This window comes from Phoca vitulina, unplaced genomic scaffold, assembly GCF_004348235.1.
Source record: "Phoca vitulina isolate PV1807 unplaced genomic scaffold, GSC_HSeal_1.0 scaffold25, whole genome shotgun sequence".
NCBI lineage: Eukaryota > Metazoa > Chordata > Mammalia > Carnivora > Phocidae > Phoca > Phoca vitulina.
Window position 1 is genome coordinate 3810609 of NW_022589728.1, and position 26417 is coordinate 3837025.

At 34.1% G+C, this 26417-nt stretch overlaps 1 protein-coding gene across 8 annotated transcripts in view; it reads left to right on the plus strand.

Moving 5' to 3' along the window:
- Positions 1-26417, plus strand: part of SNTG1 (syntrophin gamma 1) — a 907627-nt gene that overhangs the window by 712255 nt on the left and 168955 nt on the right. For all 8 annotated transcript variants that reach the window (XM_032421884.1, XM_032421883.1, XM_032421890.1 and 5 more), the window contains one exon: positions 1052-1181. In XM_032421884.1, coding sequence (XP_032277775.1) covers positions 1052-1181 — 130 coding nt within the window. The remainder of the gene's footprint in view (positions 1-1051; positions 1182-26417) is intronic.

A 26417-nucleotide genomic window follows, 5' to 3' on the forward strand; every position in this document is an offset into this window, starting at 1 on the left:
TCCATTAAGCTCATATCTAAATATGCAAGAACTTGATACAGAAAAAAAAAAAAAAAAAACATTAAAGCTGTAGGGAGCCAGTTTGAATTCTACAGCACTTTGGTAAACAATTTAGGATGGCATCATTTAATTTTCTCTAACAACAACAACGACCAAAAAATCAACAAAAGACCATAAGGATATTTATATTGGCCATTGGATTTTAAAGAAAAGTTTGGTTGTTATTGAAATGCACAACATTAACAGAAATTCAGAGAAAATTTGAATCTGAGGAGGAGCTATGAACCTCTTGTCCAAACCGTCTTTGAGAAGAGGAATGAACTGAGGTTGAACATGGTTTACAGCTAACAAAATGCTGCTGCTCATGATGTCAGGGGATTTTTTATACGATGTTTAATGTTTGTGTGTCTTTTTTGGTGATCTTTCCACTGTAAATCACAAAATGCATTGAAAAATGTAAAGGGGCGCCTGGGAAGCTCAGTCAGTTAAGCGACTGCCTTCGGCTCAGGTCATGATCCTGGTGTCCTCGGGTTGAGCCGCCCACAGGGCTCCCTGCTCGGCGGTCAGCCTGCTTCTCCCTCTCCTCCCCGCTCCTGCTCTCTCTTGCTATCTCTGTTGCTCTCTGTCTCTCTCTCTTTCAGACAAATAAATAAAATCTTAAAAAAAAAAAAAGAAATGTAAAGAGGAAATGATGTCAGCCAAAGTAATAAATAAACCTCTATGTATATTTTTATGGTAAACTGGGAAAATAAGCTTTCTAAAATGTCTTAGATATTCTTCCATTTACATAATATAGATTTTACAACTCAAATCTGCTCCAAATTTATCTGAATCTCAGGATACTTTCTAGTAATTCAAAATTATATGTTGTCTGGGTTCATTCTTAGTGTTCCATTTAAAAACAGAGATATTTATAAAGAGAAATAAGCACATATGAATTTGAAGCTGTATTTGTATTGTGTAAAAGAAAAGCTTTCAACAGATACTATTTCAACTTGCAAATAGATAAATGAGATGATGTTTGATCTGATTTGTTCTGACATGTCTGCAGGCAAAATGCTTTTCAAGTCATTGCTGTGGACGGGGTCTGCAGTGGGATTATTCAGTGCCTCTCTGCTGAAGACTGTATTGACTGGCTACAAGCAATAGCAACTAACATTTCAAACCTCACAAAGCACAATGTAAGTAGTGATTCAAGGAATACCTGGCCATAGAGTTTCTCAGCCATGGTAAATTTCTGCAGTATATATGTAACTTTACAATAACTACTTGGTGTTTACCTAAGAGTGAATTTATATCCATCATGAAAGCTATTCTGGAATACTTATTTAAAGAAAATCACTTTATTTTGAGAGTTTTATCCCAGTGTATCAGTTCAAGAATACTTACACATTTAAGTTTTTTTTTTTTTAATTTTATTTATTTATTTGAGAGAGAGAATGAGAGAGAGAGAGAGAGCACAAGAGGGGGGGAGCAGGAGAGGGAGAAGCAGACTCCCAGCCGAGCAGGGAGTCTGATGCGGGACTCGATCCCAGGACTCCAGGATCATGACCTGAGCCGAAGGCAGTCGCTTAACCAACTGAGCCACCCAGGTACCTCACATTTAAGTTTTCATTCACAAACATGATAAACCATCAATGTAACTTAAATAAGTGAAAATAAATATGTACATATTTATTGTAGATATATGTACATATAGATATATGTACATATAAATGTAGATATATGTACACATATATGTAGATATATATGTAGATATATATACATATAAGTATAAAAGTAGATGTATGTACATATAAGTATATGTACATATATCTGTAGTTATGTATATATATGTCCATATAAGTATAAAAGAATCCTGAACTAAAGCAGTACTGAATTTTGAGATAGCATTATTGAGCTTCCATTAGTGATTTTAGAATTGCAGCTGCAACCATTTGATGGGGTAAGAGGGGAGGGTGAAAGAGTCAGCATGGAGACTGAAGGTCCCACCTGGGACGATGCTGGCACAGGAATAGTCAGAAGACATTCTGTGGGAACCAGCAATCCACCTCTTAGAGCCATGTCTATAATACCAGGAATGGCTTCTCTACTTTTTCCTTATTTTTCTACTCCAACCTTTCTTTCCCCATTCCGATCTCTTCATTATCTCTATCTTCTCATTACCACTATTCGTTCATAACCTAATGAATCCTTTCTCCCCCTTACTTCTAGCAGAAGTATAGTCTAACAAAATATGCAAAACTAAAAACATCACTTCCTTGAGTACTGACATAGTTCATTAAAGGTTATTTGATCAGGGCCACATCACTATAATCTCTGCCTCCACAGTCACATCATGTCTTCCTCTGTGTGCCTGTTCTCCTTTATGTGTCTCTTATAAAGACACTCATCGTTGGATTTAGGGCTCACTCAGATAATCCAGGATAATCTCGCCCCAAGATCCTTAACTTAATTACGTCTACAAAGATCCTTTTTCCAAATAAGGAAATCTTTGTAAGTTCCAGGAATTTGATGTGGATATCTTTTTTTAGTGGTGGGAGGGCAGTCATTGTTTGGTGTACTGCAAAAACTAATATGGCAGACAAACAACAACTTAGATTCAGACATTATGTTCTGATTTATTTCCCAAGGTGGTGTATCTAATATCAGCTGAGTTTTCAAAGTCTTTATTCTGCACTTCATAAGAATGAACCTAGAATTTCTTTCAGTTCATCCATGGAATTAGGGTGTCTCCTTCTCCCTCTTGCTTGTCTCTAGGATTTCCCCCACATTGTCTGGCTCCCAGGGAAGAGCTGTCCTTGATCTGTCCAGAAAGTCAGAGCTTCTCTCAAACTATAGCCGCCTGCACTGTTGTACATTGCTTCACGACTAAACCCTCCTTCAGGGCAAAACAGCATAAAAAAAAAAAAAAAAGAGAGAGAGAGAGAGAAGTAATAAGGATCCCTCCCATAATGGGGACCCCTCTTCCTAGTTCTTTATTCTAAAGGGTGGGTTTTCTCTTGGGATTTCTAGGTGCTCACAGCAGCTGTTTGACAGCCTGGCCTCGGAGCAGGGTCATGAGCCAAAAAGAGAAAATGTCATGAGTGTCCTCTCCAGAACCCACGACTCACAGGGGGCCCTTTCTCAGGCCTCTAGTCAGAAATATGAGCTTTTCTCACAGTTTTGCTGTTCATGATCTAATTTGTCTTCATCTCATGTCAACTCTGGGAAATAAAGGAAGCAAAAACAAAACAAAACAAAAACAGGAAACCCACTGTAATCATATTAGTTGTTATTAAATTTTTACTTTTCTCCCCAGTGTCCTTGTTGTTAATTTCTTTAAAGATTTTTCATGTAGTCACCTTTTATATTTTGCCCAGTGTATTTAGTTATGGTCAGTGCAAGAAACGGGCTGCAGTGGGCTTATTTCTTTTTGTCTAAAGCCAGAAGCAGTAGTTACTTTTAATAGAAATAAATGTAAGCAAAAAGGCAGTGTACTAAAAGAAAATAATTGCTATCTTATCTTGACATATTTTAGAAATATCCTTTAAGAACCCAGGTAAAAGTAAGTCATTTTCAGGGGCGCCTGGGTGGCTCAGTCGGTTAAGCCGCTGCCTTCTGCTCAGGTCATGATCCCAGGCTCGTGGGATCGAGCCCCACATCAGGCTCCCTGCTCGGCGGAGATCCTGCTTCTCCCTCTCCCTCTGCCTGCTGCTCTGCCCACTTGTGCTCTCTATCTCTCTGTTAAATAAATAAATAAAATCCTTAAAAAAAAAAATTAAGTCATTTTCAGTCAAATAGAAAGATATAGAAAATTCATAAGAAAGAATGTTGAATCAAAGAAATACTGAAGGGATTTTTTTTTTTTTTAAGAAAAGAAAAATAATTCTAGATATAGGCTTGGAGATGTGGGAAGGAATAAATAGTAAAGAAAACGATAAGCTTATGAATAAATTTAGATGAACATTGTATAAAACAATATTACTTTTTTCTTGAGGTATTTAGATAAACAGAATTAAAATGTATCCCAAAGCAATATCATGTATGCCCAAAAGAAGTCAATGTAAATAAAACCTGATATGTTAAAAACAGATTTTTTTACTTATTAGAGGACGCCCTAACTTAATAGGCAAAGTGTATAACTTAAAAATTAACCAAGGAACAAGTGAGAAAATAATGTTAATATAGAAAGAGAACTCCACAAGAAAATAAAAGAAATAAAAATAAAATAGCAGAAGTTGGACAAGTAGGAAGCACAAAGTAAGATGGTGATTTAAGTCCAAATATATTAAGTATTTACAATAGAGTTAAATAGACCAAACTGTCCAGTTGCATATAAAGATTGTCAGACTGGACAACAACAATATCAACAAAAATAACATTTATATATTTCTTACCAGAGAAGGTATAAAATCAAGACATTAGCAGAACAAAAGTACAAGTATAGAGGAATGCAGTGCAAACAATAATGAAAAATAGATGTGGGAGCTTTGTTGATATATCAGGTAAGGTGAACTTCATGGCAAATATATTACCAAAGATAGAGATGGTTGTTTCATAATAATAAACATTTAATTCACTAGGTAAATGAAGGAAATGCAAATACTGATGTCACATGGAATAAAAAATACCTATTATTTGGGATTGAAAAAGTAGATTGAAAAGAAAAAAAGAAGTGCAATTCCAGAGCTAGAACTACAAAACAGTTAAGACATATTTATGACAAAGAGGAAAGAAATATAATGAGTTGTGTGATCGCAAGAGGAAAATGACAGATTCATACAACTCTTCATTTTAGCCCATAGAGAGTCATTAGCACATTTTCCCATCACACACAGGTGGAAATCTCCCATTAAACTATTCACTGAGCACTAAGCGAGTCTGGGATACCTCCCTAACAATGCCCCAGGAGTGGAGCACACTGTAGTTATTTTTCTATTAAAACCTATCAGCTTCTCTCACTGGAATTCCTTAAGGCCAAAATAGTTCTTCTCAGATTATCACTATCATATCTATCCTATATACACCTTTTAAATGTTAACTGCCCTACCAGAAAAAAAAAAAATGAATAACCATGTATTTGTTTTAAAAAATCCTAATTTTTAATCTATAAGTTACAAAGAGTAACAAAAGAAATTTGAAAATATGATTTAGTCAATAACTCCAAACTAGCACTTAAACTTGGTTTTGTTTCAGATTTTTATTCTGTGCATCTATGATGGGCAGAATAATAGCATCCCCAAAATATCTATGCCATAATTTCTAGAACTGGTGAGAATGTTATCTCACATGGCAAAGAGAGTTAAGGTTGTAGTTGGAATTAATTTTTCTAATCAGCTAACCTTCAAATAAATTGATTAGGCTGGATTATCCAGGATTGCCCAATGTAATCCCTAGTGTCTTTAAAAGTGAGAGAAGATAAGAGGTACCTGGGTGGCTCAGTCAGTTGAGCATCTGACTCTTGATCTCAGCTCAGGTCTTGATCTCAGGGTCATGAGTTCAATCCCCACCTTGGGCTCCACACTGACTGTGAAGCCTACCTTAAAAAAAAAAAAAAAAAAAGTGGAAGGAAGTAAAATGAAAGAACCATGGAAATAGCAATGTGAGGAGGAGGTCTGACACTGCTGGCCCCAAAGATGCAGGAAGGGACCAGAACTTAAAGAAAGCTAGGAGGCCAGTAGAAACTGCCAAAGACAAGGAGATATTGCTCCTCCAGAGCCTCTAGAAAAGAATACATCCCTGCCAGCATGTTGATTTTATGCCAGTGTGACACATTTAGGACCTCTGACCTATAGAACTGTAGGATAATAGATTAGTATTTTGTTTTCAAGCCCCTAAACTTGTGGTAATTTGTGATTGCAACAATAGAAAACTAATTCAGCATCTAGATAAATCCCCTGCATTTTTTTCATCTAATCTAAATCTCATGGTTTAATCTGAAAAGCATACCTCTAGTTTTATCACATTTAGTCTTCCAGAATAGACACAAAATGCACTTGCATATATCTGAAAAACAGCCTAATATGCATGTTATTAATTAATCCAAGTGCAAAGCAGAATATGATATCATTTGAGACCCTACATCCTTTAAAAACAGCTCACTTGTAATATTACAACAAAAATAATCATAATTGTTGAGTTGAAACACACTAATGAAGATGTCTTTGGAGTTGGAAAGAGGGTTTGTTTTTCTCAGTGCCTTGGCAGGCATGGCTAAAAGCCTTCAAATACTACAGAAAATGAGGCAGGATAAATCATCTGAAGGCTGTGAGAACTGCTGGTGCCGAAAGAGCAAGTGTGACTGGTCCAGTCTCTTGGACAGAGGTCAGAACTAATGTCAGAGGGAGTCACTGTGAAGGTGTGATGTGGGGAGTTCTGTCTTATTTGGGGAACAACAGCAGCAGTGGCCCTGGCCAAGGAACTGGTGCGTCCAACCTGACTTGATCCTGATCAAACAGGGCAGCACCACTGTCCTATGTCCTTGCATTTTTGGTCCTTACCATAGTCCATGCTGAACAAATATGAAATGAATGAATGAGTCAGTCAGTCAATCAGTAGTTGTTTGAAGGACAGATAACCGCAAAAGTGGGGAAGAAAAAGAGGGAAAGGGGAATTAATTGAGCTACAGTAAGCACTGCAGTGAGAATTTCTCATTAAATTCTTCTAACTCATTAAATACTACTCATTAAATTCTTACAACCTTGGCAGCATCATCTGATTTAGAATAGCTGTGGAGAAGAGGTCCTGTCAGCGCTGTGCCCCTCCACATAGATGATTCCTGTGGACTGCCTATTATCTGGACATATTTCCCTGTCCCTCATAAATCTTTACCTCTCCTAAGAGGTGTCTGATAAACAAGTGTGTTTTTTTTTTTCTTTTTTGAAACAAATCTTCTGAATGACTTTCTAAGAGGCAAGAATAGAAAAATACAGTGGACCAGAGGGTCAGGAATAAATAGACTATAATTCATATATCTAATTACAAATCAAGGCAAATACGTTTGAACACCTCTGTATTTCACAGCAGCTTAATTCTCTTATGAACATTTTTAAATGTTAGAAATGTAAAAATGGTCATTAGAATGGGCCATGGAGGTCGTCAAGTCCCATCTCCCACCCAATTAAGAAATATCTTCTGCAAAAGTCCCTTCAGAGAACTTTATACTGGAAATCTTTCAAAGACAAGAAAGCCACTGTTTCACAATGCAGCAACTGAACATTTGACAACTCAGTATCAGGAAATGTTCCCTTATACTGAATAAAGCTCTCCTGTAGCTTTCATCCATTTGTACTAGTTCTGCCTTGGGAAAGACACACACTAATTTAAATTTCTCTTTTACTTGGCATCTCTTCTAATATAAAAGGGTAAGTATTGTATGCCACAGGCTGGTTTTTTTTTTTTTTTTTTTTTTTTTTTCAATAGAAATATCACTGATGCCTTTTTCCCTGGGTTTTCCCATCCTGGTCCCTGTCCCTGGATGTAGAAGCTTTTACGAATAAGTAGAGTATTAATTATGTATTTAAGTTTTTGTTACTGACATTACCATGAACTCAAGTATCTTAAAGCTTCATTATTATCTTGACATGTATTTACTGAATTTGCAATATCCATTTACATATAATTATATATGAAAACATTAAATGACATTACATTTTATTATGATGATTAATCAGGGTTTGTGTTTTCTCATTAAATAATATTATATGCTACATTAGCAGTAGTGAAAAAAGTTCAAAGTTTAAGTATGTGCTTTATATTTAAGTACAATTATGAGTCAGAAAACCTGGTTCTTGTTTTGGTTGCACCAATTACAAAATATTCCAAGTTATGCAAGCAACCTATACTAAACCATTTAAGAAAAAGCTCTGTTCCTTAGTTTCTTAACATTTCAAAGAATGAACTGTCATTGTTCTTGTCTTCCTTGCTAGGTTACAATGAGATTCAAATAAGATATTTCTGCAGCTGCTAACTACCACAGTCTATAACGTATAATTTTAAAGAGCAGTATTATATTTACATTAATATAAGGTTAATATTTTACCCCACATTTTAGAAGAATGTTGTACAATGGAAAATCAATAAAATGTTGTAGATATTAGTAAATTAATAAAAATACAGGAGTATTAAAATATGTTTTATTTTTTAATGTTGTTTCTTAATATGCATAGTGACTTCCTTTCAGAGTACAGAATGGAAAGGGGAAAGATGTATAACTTTATAAAGGAGACACATAAAAAGTATAACCACAGCAAGTAATCAAAGTAGACTTTAACAGTTACAGTCACATTGATAGTCTGTACCCTTGATATAATGTAGTAAAAATGGCACTTTACCTCTGTGGTCTTTCTCCCACAAATCTATAACCTCTGTTGTGTCATGAGAAAGGCATCAAAAATGCCAGCTAATGAAGAATCTACAAAATACTTGACCATTACTCCTCAAAACTGATGTCATAAAAAACAAGGAAAGTCTGAGAAAGAGTCACAGCCAGGAGTAGCCTAACTCCTTAGGGTAATGATGACTAAATATAACATGCTATCCTGATTTGAGGAATTCTTAATCTCAGGAAACAAACTGAGTGTTGTTGGAGTGGTGGGGGGTGGGAGGGATGGGGTGGCTGGGTGATAGACATTGGGGAGGGTATGTGCTATGGTGAGCGCTGTGAATTGTGTAAGACTGATGAATCACAGATCTGTAGCTCTGAAACAGATAATACATTATATGTTAAAAATAAAAAAGAAGAAGATAGTAAGAAGGGAAAAATGAAGGGGGGGAAATCTGAGAGGGAGACAAACCATGAGAGACTATGGACTCTGAGAAACAGACTGAGGGTTCTAGAGGGGAGGGGGGTGGGAGGATGGGTTAGCCTGGTGATGGGTATTAAAGAGGGCACGTACTGACTGGAGCACTGGGTGTTATACGCAAACAATAAATCATGGAACACTACATCAAAAACTAATGATGTAATGTATGGTAATTAACATAACATAATAAAAAAAAAAGAAAAAAAATATTGTATCCTGAATGAGATTCTAGAATAGAAAAAGGATATTATATAAAAACTAAGGAACTCTTAAGAAAACATCGACATTAGTTAATAATAATATATTAATATTGGTTCATTAATTATAACAAATGTTCCATAGTGATGAAACATACAGTGCTAATAATAAGGGAAACTCGGTGTGTGGCGTATGGGAATTACTGTCTTAGGAATTTTTCCATAAACCTAAAACTATTTTAATAAAGTATAAGTAACATACTGTGTTATATTAGTTTCAGGTATACAATATAATAATTCAACAATTCCATATATTACTCAGTTCTCATCAAGATAAGTGTCCTCTTAATCCCCTTTAACTGTTTCCCCATCCCTCCACCTACTTCCTCTCTGGCAACCACCAGTTTGTTCTCTGAGTTTAAGAGTCTGTTTTTCTTCTTTATTTATTTTTTTGTTTCTTAAATTCCACATTTGATGGCCAATAAATCTAAAACTGTCTTAAAATAAAGTGTTTATTTTAAAGAATACACATAATGTGTATATATAATGCAAATATATGTATATTTACTTACATTATTTGTAATTACATTAACACCAGATATTGAAGTATTTTTGAGATAATTGTCAGCTCCCTGATTTGTTTATCCATTTATTTACTCAAATATTTTTGAGAGACTATAGTGTTAATTTGCTAGGGATTGGTACTGTAAATTTTTTTTAAAGATTTAATTATTTATTTGACAGAGAGAGACACAGTGAGAGAGGGAACACAAGCAGGGGGAGTGGGAGAGGGAGAAGCAGACTCCCTGCTTAGCAGGGAGCACGGGTGGAGCTCGATTCCAGAACCCTGGGATCATGACCTGAGCCAAAGGCAGATGCTTAACGACTGAGCCACCCAGGTGCCCTTCGTACTGTAATTTTGAGCAAAATGGATAGTCTTTGTCTTTTTGGAACAAATAGTCCAGTGGAGGAGGAGACATTAATTAAATAAGCACACCAGTAAATGTGGAATTACAGCTTTCTTAGATGGCACGAAAAAGTGTTATGAGAGGTTAAACCTATATGTACCCACAGATGTAAGGATAACTTCCTAAAGTTGATATGTAAATAATGAATAAGAATAAAATAGGTGAATTGGTGGGGAAAGACATTTTACGTAAAGATAAGAGTATCTATTCATACAAGAGAAAAAATTAATAGACTTAAATCACAACAATGCATCTTATTTAATATGGAAATTGTCACTGGTGGTGGGAAAATGAAAATGTTTAGATCAAAATAAGTGAGTTTTTCATCAATCTCATTTTTAAGAACAAATCATTAATTTGATATGTATTTTTTCTTATATCTGTGGCGTTAAATGCCCACTTTCTTATGAAATAATGATTATTATAGAAGTGTTGTTTTATCTGATGTGTGTGTTTAATAAAATAAGAGAATGTGTACCCTATCTCATTGCACCAAACTATTTAATGTTTTAATTCTCCAGGAAATACATCTCCATATTGTTGAACTAGAGCCTTGCCAAATAGGGCAGGTCTAGATATATCCCTAAAATAACTGAAAACTTCAAAATCATTAATCGTAGCTCACTGAATACCAGGGCTAGATGGAAATCATTAAGAAGAGGCTGGATTTTGGAAAGTCCCCAAGACCACTCTTCAAATATCTCTAAGGTTGATCTCATGTAACTCTAGAACATTTGTAATATTAATTGACTAAATTACAAAAATATTCACACGTGCACACATATGATATGGTAATAAAAACAAATACAGATTAAGGTACTATTATCTGCATTACTGAGTAAGGAACTTACTAATCAACCATTAGTATTTGTATAGCTAGACCTGAAAATAGGAAGAAGTCTGACTTCAAAACACTCTGTGGTTTGATCAGTCAAAGGCAATCTAAATGGACGCTTTTGCAGAGGTATTTTTCCAATGAGAAAAAAAGCATGGGCTTTGGCATCATCAGCCTTGACATGAAGTCCTAGTTTCTCTACCTATGAGTTCTAGGGCTTGGGCTTCATATTCTTCCTCATAAAGAGGCACTAAGTTAAGTTTCAATCAATGTGAGGGTTAAACATTGTGGCCCTTAAGTGATGCTGAAACATTTGCAGTTTTCCCTCTCTCCAGTTGCATTCTAAATGAAATGATTTAATCCATAAGCCATCAATGACAGGATCAGTTTGCTTATTGTATATGGGGTTGCATCTCTTTGTTTTGTAGAACAGTCATTTGAGATTCTGAAAGATGGTTGTTTGGGTAACAGAATGTTGATGAAACTGGATATAATGAGTTAAAATGAGTGTCTAGTAGTGACTACACCCATTAAGCAGCTTCAATTTTAGGCAAGCCAAAGGTCTACACCAAAGTTCTCTCATGTTTAAAAAGAAACAGAGGAGGCAGATAAAATATATAGCTTTCTTTCAACCAGTGTCTCATAAATCCAATCTTCCCAATCACTTTCTACTACTACACCACTAAACTAATGCTGATTGATGAACATAGATTCATTTGACATTTCCAAGGTTAAGTGCTAACATAAAGGAATGCCCTCTTCTTTTCTTTTTTTCTTCCAAAATTTTATTTAAATTCAAGTTAGTTGACATATGGAATTGTAGTATTGGTTTCAGGAATAGAATTTAGTGGTTTATTACTTGCATTAATACCCAGTGCTCATCACAAGTGCCTTCCTTAATACCCATCACCCATTTAGTCCATCCCACACCAATCTCCCCTTCTTCAACCCTCAGTTTGTTCCCTATAGTTAAGAGTCTCTTATGGTTTGCCTTCCTCTGTTTTTCTTATTTTAATTTTTCTTCCCTTCCCCTATGTTCATCTGTTTTCTTTCTTAAATTGCACATATGAATGAAATCATATAGTATTTTTCTTTCTTTGACTTATTTCGCTTTGCATAATACACTCTAGTTCTATCTATGTCGTTGCAAATGGCAAGATTTCATTCTTTTTGTTGGCTGAGTAATATTCCATAGTATATATACTACATCTTATTTATCCAATCATTTGGGCTTTTTCCATAATTTAGCTATTGTTGATAGTGCTGCTATAAAGATTGGGGTTCATGTGCCTCTTCAAATCTGTATTTTTGTATTCTTTGGATATCTCCTCCTCTTTTCTAAATTCTTTCATATGTATATGTATTTAAATGTGTGTGTATATATATATATATTTTTTCTCAGCATGCATTTCTTTTATTGGAATGAAATGTGTAACTTGAAAAGTATTACTTGTGTGTGTGTGTACGCATGTGCTTGTAGATGATAGACAGATAGATGATAGATAGATGATAGATAGATAGATAGATAGATAGATAGATAGATGATAGATAGATAGATATTATGTGTTTCTATTCCCAAAGGTTTATTGAAAATTAGTATGATCTTAAATAAGAATATATGATTGCACACGTGAGAATCTCAAAGTATATAATTCACATTGTATCATGTGAAAAAGAATAGATTCTCTTCCCCAGATGTTTGTATCAATTAAGAATGCTTTCAATGACAAATAAAAGAAGCCCTAAGTACTGATGGAGTAAATAGTTGGGTTTTGTTCCCAACTGACAAGAATTCTGGCCGGTGACATTTACTGGCTTTGTTTCAGTGGTTCAGGGAAGCCACCAAGAACCCATCTCCTGTCTATACACGTTATTGCCCTCCACTACCATTAGAGTGTTGACTTTTACCTGGTTTGTACCTCATGGTCACACAAGGGCTTCAATAGTTCCAAACATAACTTTAGTTTTTGGAACAGGAAAGAAAGGAAAGAAGGATAAGTAGCACCATCTACACATCTCCCCTTTTATCAGGCTGAGAGAAAAGTTTGTTAATGGGGGTGGGGGCAGGGAGGTGAAGGTGGCTAGTCTCTACCATTTTTGGTGTTTACAGTGGGAAATGATTGAGAAAAGAAGATTGTGAACAGCTTTTGAGACAAATAACTAACAGTATCTACCACATTATTTAATATTAAAACCATACTAATCCTAAAGTAAATGTGTATATAACCAATACCTTCTCTGATTTTTGTGAGATGATCACAGTCTTTCAGGATTCTCTCTCTCTCTCTCTCTCTCACATACACACACACACACACTTTAATCAGTCCTCTGAGTTGACTCAGCAGGTATTTCACTCATCTTCTGTCTTTTACACATTTATCTTCAGAAGTGAAAACAAACTCGTTCTGGAGTCATATGCTTAATTCATAGAGATCTGTATCTCTAATCTAATAGATCTCCATCTAATGATGGCAAACACTTGAAGGTTGAAAACATAGAATATTTTTTCCCTAGAAATGTTGGTTGTGAAAAGCTAAAGGAAAAACTATTATGTCTGCCACATTGAAAAGGCTTGACAAAGCTTGTAGGTGAATTGAAAGTCATGACAAAATAAAGCTGAGCACAAAGAAGATTTACCGACAATGAACTAAGGGCTGTGATCAGAGGTTGCAGAGTGTGGTTCTGACAAGCATGGGTGTCACTTAAGTAGACTTTTCCTTTCTTTTTATAGCTGCTGACATTTCTGAGTCCTTAGATGTACTTTTTAGTGCTAGCGTGTTGTTGTTTTCTACATTGTTTTCCTCATGCACCAAAATATGAACGTCAGACATGCAGGTGTCAACTAAAAATGGGTTATAGAGAGTGAAATCAAACTGCAGAGTCAGTAATTTAAATCAGAATAAAACCAAGGGCAAGTTTGGGCATTACACTGTGTGCATATTTTTGACAACCATATTTTTGCTTTTTACACAATTAGAGTAAAATAACCTACTTTGTTTCTTGGAAAACTGCTAACTAAAACTTAAATAAAGTTCTTAAATTTTTGATATTGAACAATATTAACTAATTTTCATTTGTACAACCCAAAACATCTGCTTTGATACTAGCTGAATAATGCAATCATTCTAAAATGGAGCAGTGTTCCTGGACACAATTTATATGCCACCCTTTATCCAGCCGGTTCTGCCTGCATGACCCCATCCCCCTCGCCCAGGTGGACTCATTCTTTTGCCTTTATTTCTGGCCAGAGCATTCCCAGTTCTTAATGTTCTCCAGTTTTAGAGCCACTGGAACTTCCCAGGGGGCCTCAGCTTAACACGCCCACCCTTTTAGATACCTGCAGTGCCTAGGGCTGGACTTCAAGATGGCCTTCATCATGCTCATAGTGGCAGGAGCCAATCCCACTGGGCTCACCAGCAGCCCTTTCACTAATGGCAACTCAGTAGGAATGTGCAAACTGATCCCCATGGGTCATACATTATCCAGTGAGAGACAAGGGGCAAAAAGGAACTAGCTAACAAATTCCTTGCCCTTCCCCAATAGATGAACTATTTGGAAATGCAGTAACTGCATAAAGCTCTACTTATCACACTTGATTTAACAACAATATTTCATGGAGAAGCTATTGCTAGCTCAGTGACTCAGGCAACTCACCACCTTACATTTGCCTTCTGCTGTTCTGCCTTGCTTCCTTTTGCCTTTCACTCTTGATTCCTTGGGATTGAACATTCTCCCTTAATAAAGGTTTAACCTATGTGACTTCTTCAGGCTATATTTCTAGGGAAGCAAGACTAAGGAAATACCTTTTCCCTCTAAATGTTCATTATAGGGTACTAAGCATTCCATGGAGGATACATTCTTGCCTAGTAGCAGTGTAATATGGAAGAGAAGGTGTAAATGAAGTGTGCTAAGTAGGTAGATGAAGGGCCATTAGAAAATTATGCAAGAAATCATTTTGAGTTTGCAGTTGCTCAATTGAATACATCTTAAAAGACCCCTTATTCTATGATGGAGCTTAAAAGCTGAGGACACCTGAATAGGGTGCAGAGGTGGCTCTAAACATTTCCTGAGGATTGAGTCTGAATTATTATGTATAAACACTGTGCATTTTCTTCATTAAGAGTCCTGTCTAATAACTTAGCCATGGTAAACCTGATTTCTTCACCTATGATTAATACTGACTTATTAAAATATGTTTCATCACTTCCTGAAACCCATGGTTCCTACACTGTGCAGGCACAACTACCCTGCTGCCAGTTTTTCCCTCTTTTTTACTTTTATAGCATCTTAGACGACTTGTTTTAACACTCATTCCAAAACTTAGAATTATTTGTTGCATGTTTGTTTTGCCAGCTACACCAGATGATTTTTGAGGGTAAGAATCCTATATCCTTGGCATTCACTTGATGTCTGACATACAGTCATTTCTGAGGTTTAGTGAATTCATGGAAGAATGAGTAAGTCACCTCCAAATGAATAAACATATGATTTATAAATGGTTGCAACCTATTTTCAGCTTTTAGGTTTTTAATTCACAGTAAGATTAGATAGATGATGTAGATGTTGATATATATAGATACAGATATAGATAGATGTGGTGGTATATTTATAGTGCTTATATATATGCTAATCTTAAAGATGATGACAGGTAGAATTGAAAAATTCTTGTATTAGGAAAAATAAAGTTTAAGAATACTCATTTGCATATAATACCAAATCATCCTGAAATATTGATTTACTGTTAATAGATATGTTTTTAGAAACAACATGGCATACTTTTAAAATTATATCCATAGGGATGGAGAGTAACCAAGGTAGCAATGGCATTCTATAATCCATATCCTGAAAAAAAAATGGATGAAAAATATGAGTTGAAATGTGGGCTCCTGAGGCAAAAATCATTTTTTGATTCTTCCCTCTACATGGTAAAGGTAGAGTTTTATCAGCAGATGCAGAATGGATATATTGCCGTATGTGCCCACACACTAATATCACTAGTCATGAGGTGGATTTATATCTATAGAATAAAGATCTCTCTTAGTCCTCACACATCTGTTAAATAATATTGGCCACAAATCTTTAAGGGAATTGGAGGACTGTTTCTTGCTTCCATAAGAATGATTTGCTTGGGTAAATCTTCAAAATTGATTTCCATGGGAAAATATACCTTGTTAGCAGGATCCTGCAGCATCCATTCTGAGAACACACAACTTCAGCCACCAAAATTTATTTGTTTATGAGGTATAAAAAAATAAAAGATTAATAGAACTTGGATAAAAAGTTTTTAATATAAGATCCTCACTGATCTTCAAACATTTGAGTGGGATTAAAGACATTAAAAGTAGGAGGAAAAAAATTTTTAAAAGGAATATTTGAATATCCTATTGTATTTCTTTTTTGGTCTGAAGAGATAGTCACAAGGGGATATTACTACTTTAGTTTCTAGATACAATTGATGGTGCTAAAAATGAATATACAAAATTAAGGGATTCAAAAAATAAAGTGATATTTAAAACAAATGGACAGTCCTATTACACCAAATTTTATTTTTAATCAGTTAGTTCTAAACTAATCTTTACTAGAACCAGTTGTATATCACGCTTATCTCAATTTAACAGATCTACTGCAATAATTAAGCTTCCTTTAAGGGGTTTCCATTAACATTTGTGAAATGCTGTTAAAGAAAAAGGAAGACACATACTTATCATTTTCCCCAGCATTTAGTCAAAGTGAATATCACTCCTTAAAGTACAGTTCATAATATTTATTTTATCAGATGTTCACTTTTGATGTTGGTTAAATTAGTTGATTTACCATGATTATTTTCATTTCTTTAGTATAAGAAACTCATCTGAAAAAATTTGTAATATAAGTATTCAATGACTTTATATTTGTCCTTCTAGCTTTTTGAAGCTGTCTCAAACTTAAAATTCAAAGTTCTAATGAAAAGTCTTTAATGAAATGAAAGTCTTTAAATTCAGTGCTACTGAATTTAAATTAAACTTTTAATACTATAGGAATATATTCTTGCATATAATAGAGCTTCAAAATACTTATTTCTTTAAATGTAAGACTTCATCAATACCAAAGATTCCTACAAGAAAAAAAAATCCCTATCCCTAATGTAATAGAATAAAATAAGAAGACAGAATAAATGGTGAAAATGTTTTATAAAATAGAATGCATCATTTTTCCAACATTATTTAATATCTATAAAACTATGTAGATGATATGCAGCAAGTAAAATTTTCAGTAATTAATTATAAGATCTAGAAAATAACTTTCTTTTCTATTTCATTTCATCCAAAACATGAAGATTCTTCTCATGTTGGGTATTTAATTATTCTTCCCCCTAAAAAAATCTATTCAAAATTCTCTTTCTGCAAGAATATATCTTTTTATTACTTGACTTTTATATTTCTTGGGCCTATTGTTTTCTAGAAAATCAAACACAAAACCTCCATTTGCCATTTGGAGTATTAGTGTTGGTAGAAAAATGTATTTTAAAATATATCCTTTCATTTGTTTTTAATTTTAGATTTTTATTAAAGTGCAGAAGAGTATAACATGAAAATTTATTGCAATAATAACATATTTAATGCTAGTGTTTTTATTAGCATATTATTACATATACATTAAAATATGTGTATTTCTGTTTACATATATAAAATAAAATTACCATCCTCTTGTGTAGATGATATTATCCTTTGTTCAATCAAGATTTAATTATGAACAGTTTCCCATGATAGTAATCATATTCTGAGATTACCTACTTCTATTGGACTAATAGGTGCTTAACTTTGCATATATCATAATTAATAATCATAATTAATAAATGGATTATTATTACTTAACATAATTAATAAATGGATGATTATTACTTAAAATATATCATTAAATAATAGTGCACTATGGATTTTGGGGGCATATTAATCAGTTAAAACACTGCTGATTATATCTTAATATAAGTACTTAGAAAAAGAATATGAACATTTTTTAGTCCCGCAAACCAAGATTATGTCTTAATCCAATCAGCTGGATCAAGGCTGGGTTGAAGTTTTGTAGGGTTCTGTTTATTTCTATTTTTTTTTCCTTTCCCAGTTCTATAGCCCTCCAGGCCTTTGAGCTGAGAGTACAGTCTATTCCTGGGAGCTCTCCTTAGCCGGCTCTGAATTCTCTTTGCTTACCTCTCAGCACAGCAAATTTCTAAAACTGTTGTCTGCTTTTGCATAATTTTCAGATTAATATTTTTAACCTTTCGTCCTGCCTCGATTTAGAACTCAGCAAATATCTTGAGGTGAAAACCAATTTTATGTTCAAAGCCCTACAGATCACAAATGCTGCCAATATTATCCTATGAGAAAAGTAAATTTTCTGCTTCTTTCTCTGTCTGGGCAAATTATGCTTCTCACTCTCTTCCAGTCCAATCCAGTGTCTACAGAAGGCCAGCTCACCTCTGTGTGCTCATCTGTCTGGGACCTTACCTATGCTCACCCTTGTGATAGTAGGTGCTCCCAGATGCCTTCAAACAAAATGCTTTTAGTCAGTTCACCACTCTATTCTAGTTGTTATCAACAGGAAGGTAGCTGTGCTTCATGCTTTCTCATCCTATTTAGGAACGTAATAATTTTGCTTTCTTTCTTAAATATGTCTGCATTAAATATGGACTGCATTGGAGGCTAGTGGATGATATATTGTTCAAGTAATTTACCATTTGCTCCACTATTGCTCTCTGTTAAAATTTAAAATACAACCTTTATCATTAACTCAGTATATACATTTTAGATTCAATTATTTTTATTATTTTATTTTTATGTATTATGTTTTTATTAGTATATTTATTATTCAATATTATTTATTCAGTTAATTATCTGTTTAAAGTCATTGGCTCCTTTAGTTTTGCAGTGGTAAAACCCTGTTTTAATTATTGTAATTCTACATGCACTTAAAATTCTAAATGCACTTGAATAGACTTGGAGATTAAACTTAAATACTCTCCGATATATTTGACCATTTATTCTTGAGGGGCCCATAAAGTCTAAATATAGTTGCACTTAAATAATATCACCAGAAATTTTAATTTGGAAGAAATCTGACAGGAATGGATCTACATAATCTCCATATTTCATATTAGGTTAATTGTTATGAATTTTATTCTTAGGGTGATCAAAAGTATTTTGTTCCATTTCTGTACCTTTTTTTTTTTCAAACTGAAGAAGACTATTGGTTTGGATATATGTACATGGTATTCAAACACCTTAAAATCATTTTTAATCTAATTGTCTTGGGCATTTTTCATATAGTAGATTATCTTCCTCTAATGACATATGCATTCTGCCTTTTTTAATAGTCATATTTTTACATTCTATTTTTCACCATATTATCTGGGCTATAATTTTTAATGCCACTGTTAAATAATAATGATAAGGACAATTCCTTATATTCTTTTGTTAAATTGATTTCATATATTTAATTTTTAATCATGATATTTGTTAATTTGAAATAAATGTTGATTCTATATAATGTAAAAAGATCATTATTTTCTTATTTCACTTATTCTATTTCCTTTACCATTCTTTTATAAAGATTAGAATTGCGTTTTAAAAAATGGTTTTGCATATCTATTTATGAGATTAAATTATTTTTCTTCTTAACATAACCATCCCTTAGATGTGTTTCCATAAACCATACCTGGCTTACAAATAGGTTTTTGTATGTAGTCTTCACTGTCTTTGAAATTTAAAATAAATGTTAAAATTTACATATTGAGATTTGTCATAAAAATTAAATTTCCAGAATTTCTTTTTTTTTAATTTCCAGAATTTCTGATAAAATTAAAAAACATGTTATATTTTGGCAGAGCAAGAGTATGTCAGTTCCTAATACCAACGGCTATCATTAGTCCAAAATATATATTAATGTAGTGATTTCCATTATTTTTTGCCTTTCTGTTAATTTTACTCATGTGGAAATCATTAACAAAGTGGAAAAATGGGGTTCCTTCAATAAATTAGAAGCCTCTGTAATAAGTATAATTACAAGGTTATACTAAGAAAGAAGATTAAATCAGATCCTAGTTAAAAAAGAATTAGGATAGCTAAACCAGTTACAGATTTTCAAATCAGAAGAGAGCCTCACATCGAGCCCTAGTGATGAGCTGCAGAATACCACCAATACCAGAAGGAACACTGGCATTATTTTGATTCATATCTAGGATTATTAATGAGTTTGAGAAGGTAGGAATATCATGCAATATCCCCCACAAGATGGTTAATGGTGATTGACAATACTTGCTAGGTAGTTGGACACACTGCTAAGCTAAGGGAAGATAAAGGCGGTGCAATTAAGGGTTATGGTGATGTAGAGATCTGTAAGCACATGCAATGAGAACAATGTAAGAATTAGACCCACAGGGAATACAAAAGAGAAAGTTACTGGCCAGTTCCACTAGGGTTTTCAAAACGTTTTCATGGTGGTTACTGTTCTTGATTATGTAGTAAAACAGCACAGCCTTTGGTGTCAGACAGAACCAGACTGTGCCATATTCAGGGTGAATTTAAAAGATGTTTAACTTCTGTGCACCTTAGGCACACACACACACACACACAAGACTAGATTCCTGCTAGGTGAAAAAAAAAAAAAAGAGAGAGAGAGAGAGGGAGTGAGTGTGAGTCAGAGAGGGAAAGGGACAGGAGAGAGAGTGTGCGTGCGCAAGAGAGCAGGTGGTGTGGTGTCAGAGAGAGGGTGTGTGAGTGAAGGCACCAGGCATGTATCCAGTAGTTCCATACAGAGATCTAGTGTACAGATGACCCACAGGAGAGGCAGGCACCAGATCATGGAGGGATTTGAATGGTATGGGATTCTGCCAATTTAAGATTTGCATTTTTAAAATAGTGTCTTAGAAGTGTGGTATAAGTATTATAGAAGGGTATTGTTTTTAATCATCTCCCTTTTATCGAGAACATATAAAATTACAGAAGTGTGCACCTTCATCTGTGATATCCTTTTTTGTTACATGACAAATTGGATAATGAAATTCCAAAATCCCCTCTACAAATGAATGGATGCAGGTCACTGTCAAAAGTCAGGAAAAGCAGATGATAGGAAATCCTACTGAGAGGTTAAACAATAATTTACTGGCTAAGCACTGTGCTCAGGTTTCATAAAAAAATTTTCTTTTTTTTTTTTTTTTTTTTTTTTAAAGATTTTATTTATTTATTTGACAGAGAGAGCGAGAGAGCACAAGCAGGGAGAACAGTAGAGGGAGAGGGAGAAGCAGGCTCCCCGCCAAGCAGGGAGCCCGATGCGGGGCTCGATCCCAGGACCCTGAGATCATGACCTGAGCCGAAGGCAGACGCTTAACCATCTGAGCCACCCAGGCGCCCCCATAAAAAAATTTTCTTAACAGAAATCTATTTAAATCTCATGGCACTCAATCTGCCATTTCTACTAATGCAGTAAATTCAATCTTGGTGATTCTTAGTATCTTAATCACTTCTAAATTAGAATTCAATCTTTTGGGGTAAATACTCAAATTCCAGTTTTCTCCTTTTCCTCGCCTTCTCCCTGCAGGAATAATGTATCACTTCAGTATTGGTCCCTGGAAACTCCTCTGTGGAGTTCTTCCCATGTGCTCTGAATGTCACCCTTTGTCCCTGATGCATTTCCTGATGTGTGTGATCCCACCAACACCTCCAGCTCACATGTCATGAAGCTTCTTCTTGTCTTCCAGCACTTCTATTATTTTCTCATCAGCCTGGCAGGCATGAGAAATTTTGGATTCTGTTCTTCAGATTAAAACACTTCCTCTAGCTGGAGCTATTCTATCATTTTGAAACCATGCTTGGTATGGGGATTCTGTGAGGACTTGGGGAAGAGAGTCCAAAGCTCTCCACTGGGATTTCCCAAACTAATTTGTGCTTTCTGTGTCTACTTCCTCAAAATTTGGCCTGCCATGCCAAACAGCAGGAGCCCCAACTCCCCTACCCCCATCTCTCTCTCCATGCTTTTGTCTCAATCCAGAAACTATTCTTCCTGTGAGATAAGAACTTGCTATTAATCATCAGGCATTCCTTCCAACTTTCATATATGGTATAAACTAGGTTTGAAGCCGTTAGAATTCCTTTAGACATTCAAAGTTAATAATCTAGAAATTTATTTTCTTTAGAAATAACTTGCTTTCAAGACTAAGTTAACCTCAGAGAATTTGATTCTTTGTTCTGAGATATTCTGTCTTTTCATTTGTTCAACAAACATTGATTGAACACCCACTAAGACCTAGACAATCTTTTACATGTAAGAAGTAATGTATGGAATAAAACATAAATCTGTGACTTCATGAACTTTTTTCTAAAGGGAGGGAGCAAGCAGATCATAATACAAAAATATAATAAAATAAATAGCATTTAACAATGTTAAGTGGTATGTAAAGAAAGAAATTTAAAGAAGGCCATTTATAATGGGGCACTATTTTAGACCTTTATTCTGCTACTTCTAAGCCTAGAGGTTTATGAAGAAATATCAACTTTCTTTTTCACAGCATGGTAACTTAAAAGGATTCATTTGTTTTCTTTTGGTCCTTTCACCCATTTTAAAGAAAAATTTTGTTCAGGTAGCTATTTGTTAATCTCAATTTAAAATTATTCAACATATTCCCTGGTTAGACCATATGAACACAGATTAACTAGGAAATCTTTGCAGCTTTCCATGGATTATCTGCATTGTAAAAACATAGTATGCTGTAAATGAGTGCATGTTTTTGTGCTGTAGCCCTGAAAATATCTGTCTCTTTTATTTTTTGAGGTACTGTGGTTTTCTACTTAGAAGGAAATGTCCCAGTGTGATTCTAGAAAAATGGAAATTAAAGTACTATATATTGTTTTCTTGAACAAATCTGGAAGAGCTCATTTAAGCATATGATGGCATAGGTTTGATTTTGAATAACAATTTTTATTGAATGCCATTTTAAGTAGATACTACACAAAGAAGTGTCATTTGATTAACCTCAGTCATGTATTTTATGTCATTCATAGAACTAAAACCACATGTTGGGGGAACTTAAAATAGAAGAAGGTAGAATTTCCATTCTCAAATGGACTTCAGTATCCTAGGAATCAAAGATAATTCCAGAAATGACCCACTGAGTTGGGCATTATCCTACCACAATTGCACAATAAAACAAAAATAAGTTGATATTTGATTTTAAAATATTTGAATTTCATACCATACTTTTATAAAACTTATGTTCTCAAATAAAATAAGAAATTATCACTCCTAGATTTTGTTTCCTTTGAGTAGGTCACACCAACCTGAATCTAGATATTGTTTTTCAAATATGTAGAAGTCATTAAACCAGTTAGTACATTTGTAAATAACCGTGGCATAGAACTTCTTGGAGATGCAAAGCCTCTTGCTTTGGACATAGCACTCTCAGTCTCAGCTCATTTTGCTGTAGTCATCTTCTCTGTAGGACAATCATGTTTTACTGCCTGATGGAAGGCCAAATCATCTATTTCTTGAGCCATTGTATTAATTTTCCTTCTTTTCTGGAACTCTCTATAAAGTTTTAAAGTATCTATAAATCTTCTAGAATAGGTCACATAAGTTTCATCAGATTTGTAAAGAGGTATGTGATTAAAAATGATTTATAGAAAACCTTTGCTGTCTTTGAAATAAATGTCTTTCCCTAAGGTAGCAACATAAATTCTAATTCTGTATTCATCCTTGAAGGTAGAATATCTACATAAATAAAAGTCTTCTGCTTGGGAGATTTATTTATTCTTCCCTCCCTCCCACCACTCCTCCCTCTTTCTCCCTATTATTTCTTTATATTATGAGTACTGATTCAAGTATACTTCCTATTTTTATTAAGATGTGAGGGGCTCCTGAAAAAAAATACACAATGCAAATTGTATCCTCTTATACTTCCACATAGACATTAATTATATTCCACATTCTTAGCTTAAATCAACATGATGTTAAAACATTGAGTGTTTACAGATTTATCTTTGTCTTTTGGACTAAAAGCTGTAACATGGATTTCCTTCATTTGAATGCATTTTACTTGGTAGTTTTCTACGTCACTTGCTGTTTTTGTAGAATGACAGGTGAGGCAATCCTGGTCAAAATCATACTCTGTTTCCTTTACATTCTTAGGATTAATAGCTTTAAGTAATCTTGCTCCATAAAGAGCTAGTTTGATGTGACTGCAGTTATGTCCTTTCATCTTTTCAAGACTTCATGTTCAGACACTGACTCTTTTTGTTCAAGATTATATTAATTTTTCCGCTTCTCATAACACAAATTATTGGTTCTGATAATACATAATTAACATTGGTTTCTAAGAAGTTTAATATTAAAAACATATTTTGGACAAATTTTAATTTTCCTTATTTGAAGAGCAGTCTAAAAATGATGCAGAGAATTTAGGATTTCCACTATTTAGAATTAATATTGTTGCCAAATGCCAACAATTTTTAAAACTTTGCTCTATGAATGCATTTAAGAATATATTATTTACAGTTTGGTATTTTATTACATTTAATAAATTAAACATTATTTCAACCATATAACATTCAGGTTTATTTTTAAAAATAAATTTAAATTGTCATTTATGTTTCCAATATTTTTATCTTATCAAGCTATTTTATTGATATGATTTCTTATGACTACTAAATGAGTAATTTAAAACAATATACTTCTAGCATTTAGCATTTTCTACATTGAGTGTTTATTTATAATCGAGGTTTCCTAGAATATGCTTGTAAATGTAAAAGTAGGCATACTGTTTCCAACTGATAAATACTTTCACATCTGAAGGAACTTCAACTGATTCCTTATCCCTCTAACTGTGGCCTGCCTGCAAGTGATTGAGGCTCTGTAGGTGAACAGTGGGCAACCTCTACTCTGGAACCCAGCCTGGTTCACACATGGTTGTCACTCACTTGGTCCTTGAGTATATAAACCCTAACTTAGAGTGCCCAAGAAAACAGAAAGGTATTTGCAAAGGATAGTAGAAAAAAGACATCTTTGTTTAACTTCTTTAAAACATTCTCATTGTTGGGGCACCTGGGTGGCTCAGTTGGTTAAGCATCTGCCTGAGCCTCAGGTCATGATCTCAGGGGTCCTGGGATCGAGCCCCTGCTCAGCGGGGAGCCTTCTTCTCTCTCCCTCTGCCTGCCGCTCTCCCTGCTTGTGTTCTCTCTCCCTCTCTCTCTATCTCAAATAAATAAAAATAAATAAATAAACAAATAAATAAATAAATAAAGACATTCTCATTGTCTTCAAAAGAAATCCAAACTTCTTTTATATTAATTTTATATATTATTATTTATTATATTAATGATAATCATCACTTATTGAGCTCTAACTTCAGGACATTTGCTTTTTCATTTAATTTTTCCAACAAATATATGTGGTTAATATTGTTATAGGCATTTTACAAAAGATGGAAATCAGACACAGGATAATTAATAACCTGTTTAATGATATTTAGTAATAGTTACAGCTGGAATTCAAACCCAGGTCTCTATGACTGTAAAGCTTGACAATGTTATTATGCATCTATATTGTGGCTCCAGCCCTGAACTTAAGTTCACTCCACACTGTAGCCACTTGGACTCTTCAGACTCTGTTAAAATAGCCCCATTATGCTATTGTCTCAGCTTGGAAAGACTTTCGTTTTCATGTTCCAGCACTTACAGCACCATGACTCACATTGGTCGATCATTAAAAGGATTTTAGAAATGAATGAATGACAGTCTCCACACTTTTCTTTGCATTTATCAAATCTATACATGTATGTGCATGTGTACATTTACGTACATTACTGTGGCCTGAGCATTGTTACAATTATTCAAATTATTCAGACTTTTTTCAGATTAAAAAATTAAAAGTTACAACGCCAGATAGTTCATGCTGGAAGACAAGAGTCCATGCAAAATATTGGTAGAATTTTACAATTTTTTATAACAATCCATAAGAACTAGCAAAAAGCATAGTTCCACGAAGTATTCAATATGGATTTTTTTTTTATCGATTAATAAAAGATGTTTAGGAAGCTGTTTTTCTGTCTGTGTCTCTAAACTATCCTGATTTTAGTTGAGGATACCAGTAGTTTTAGAAATTTCTTTAGCTGATTCCTCACCAAAACAAAACTATTTTGAAATGACTATAGCAATGTAAGAAAGATGTATGTTTTTTGTACATGTCCCTGTGGAAATCACATAAATCTTCTCAAGTTTTCTTTTCTTATCTATTTTAAATGACACATATGTTGCCAGTAAGTCTTTTCTTGTACATGAGCCATTTAATGATTCTCCAACTTTGTGCACCATATCCATTAAATTTCCTGTCATTTCACATTTATCAGTAAGACAAAGGGAACCGAAACTAACAAAGAAGGAACAATAAAATAACTCAGTAAAACAATTTCTGAGTGAAAACAGTCTGTGTTTAGTGTGGTATATGATTATATCATACAGAGTTAGCATTCTTTAAGTTATCTAGAAAATCAATGAAAAATAAAAATTAGTTTTAATTAGTAAAAATTCTGTTGAACAAAGACTTTGTGTGTTAGAAGGTCATTTGTCTAAATCTGATATTCATCTTCAGTTGGATTTTGAAGTTTGTT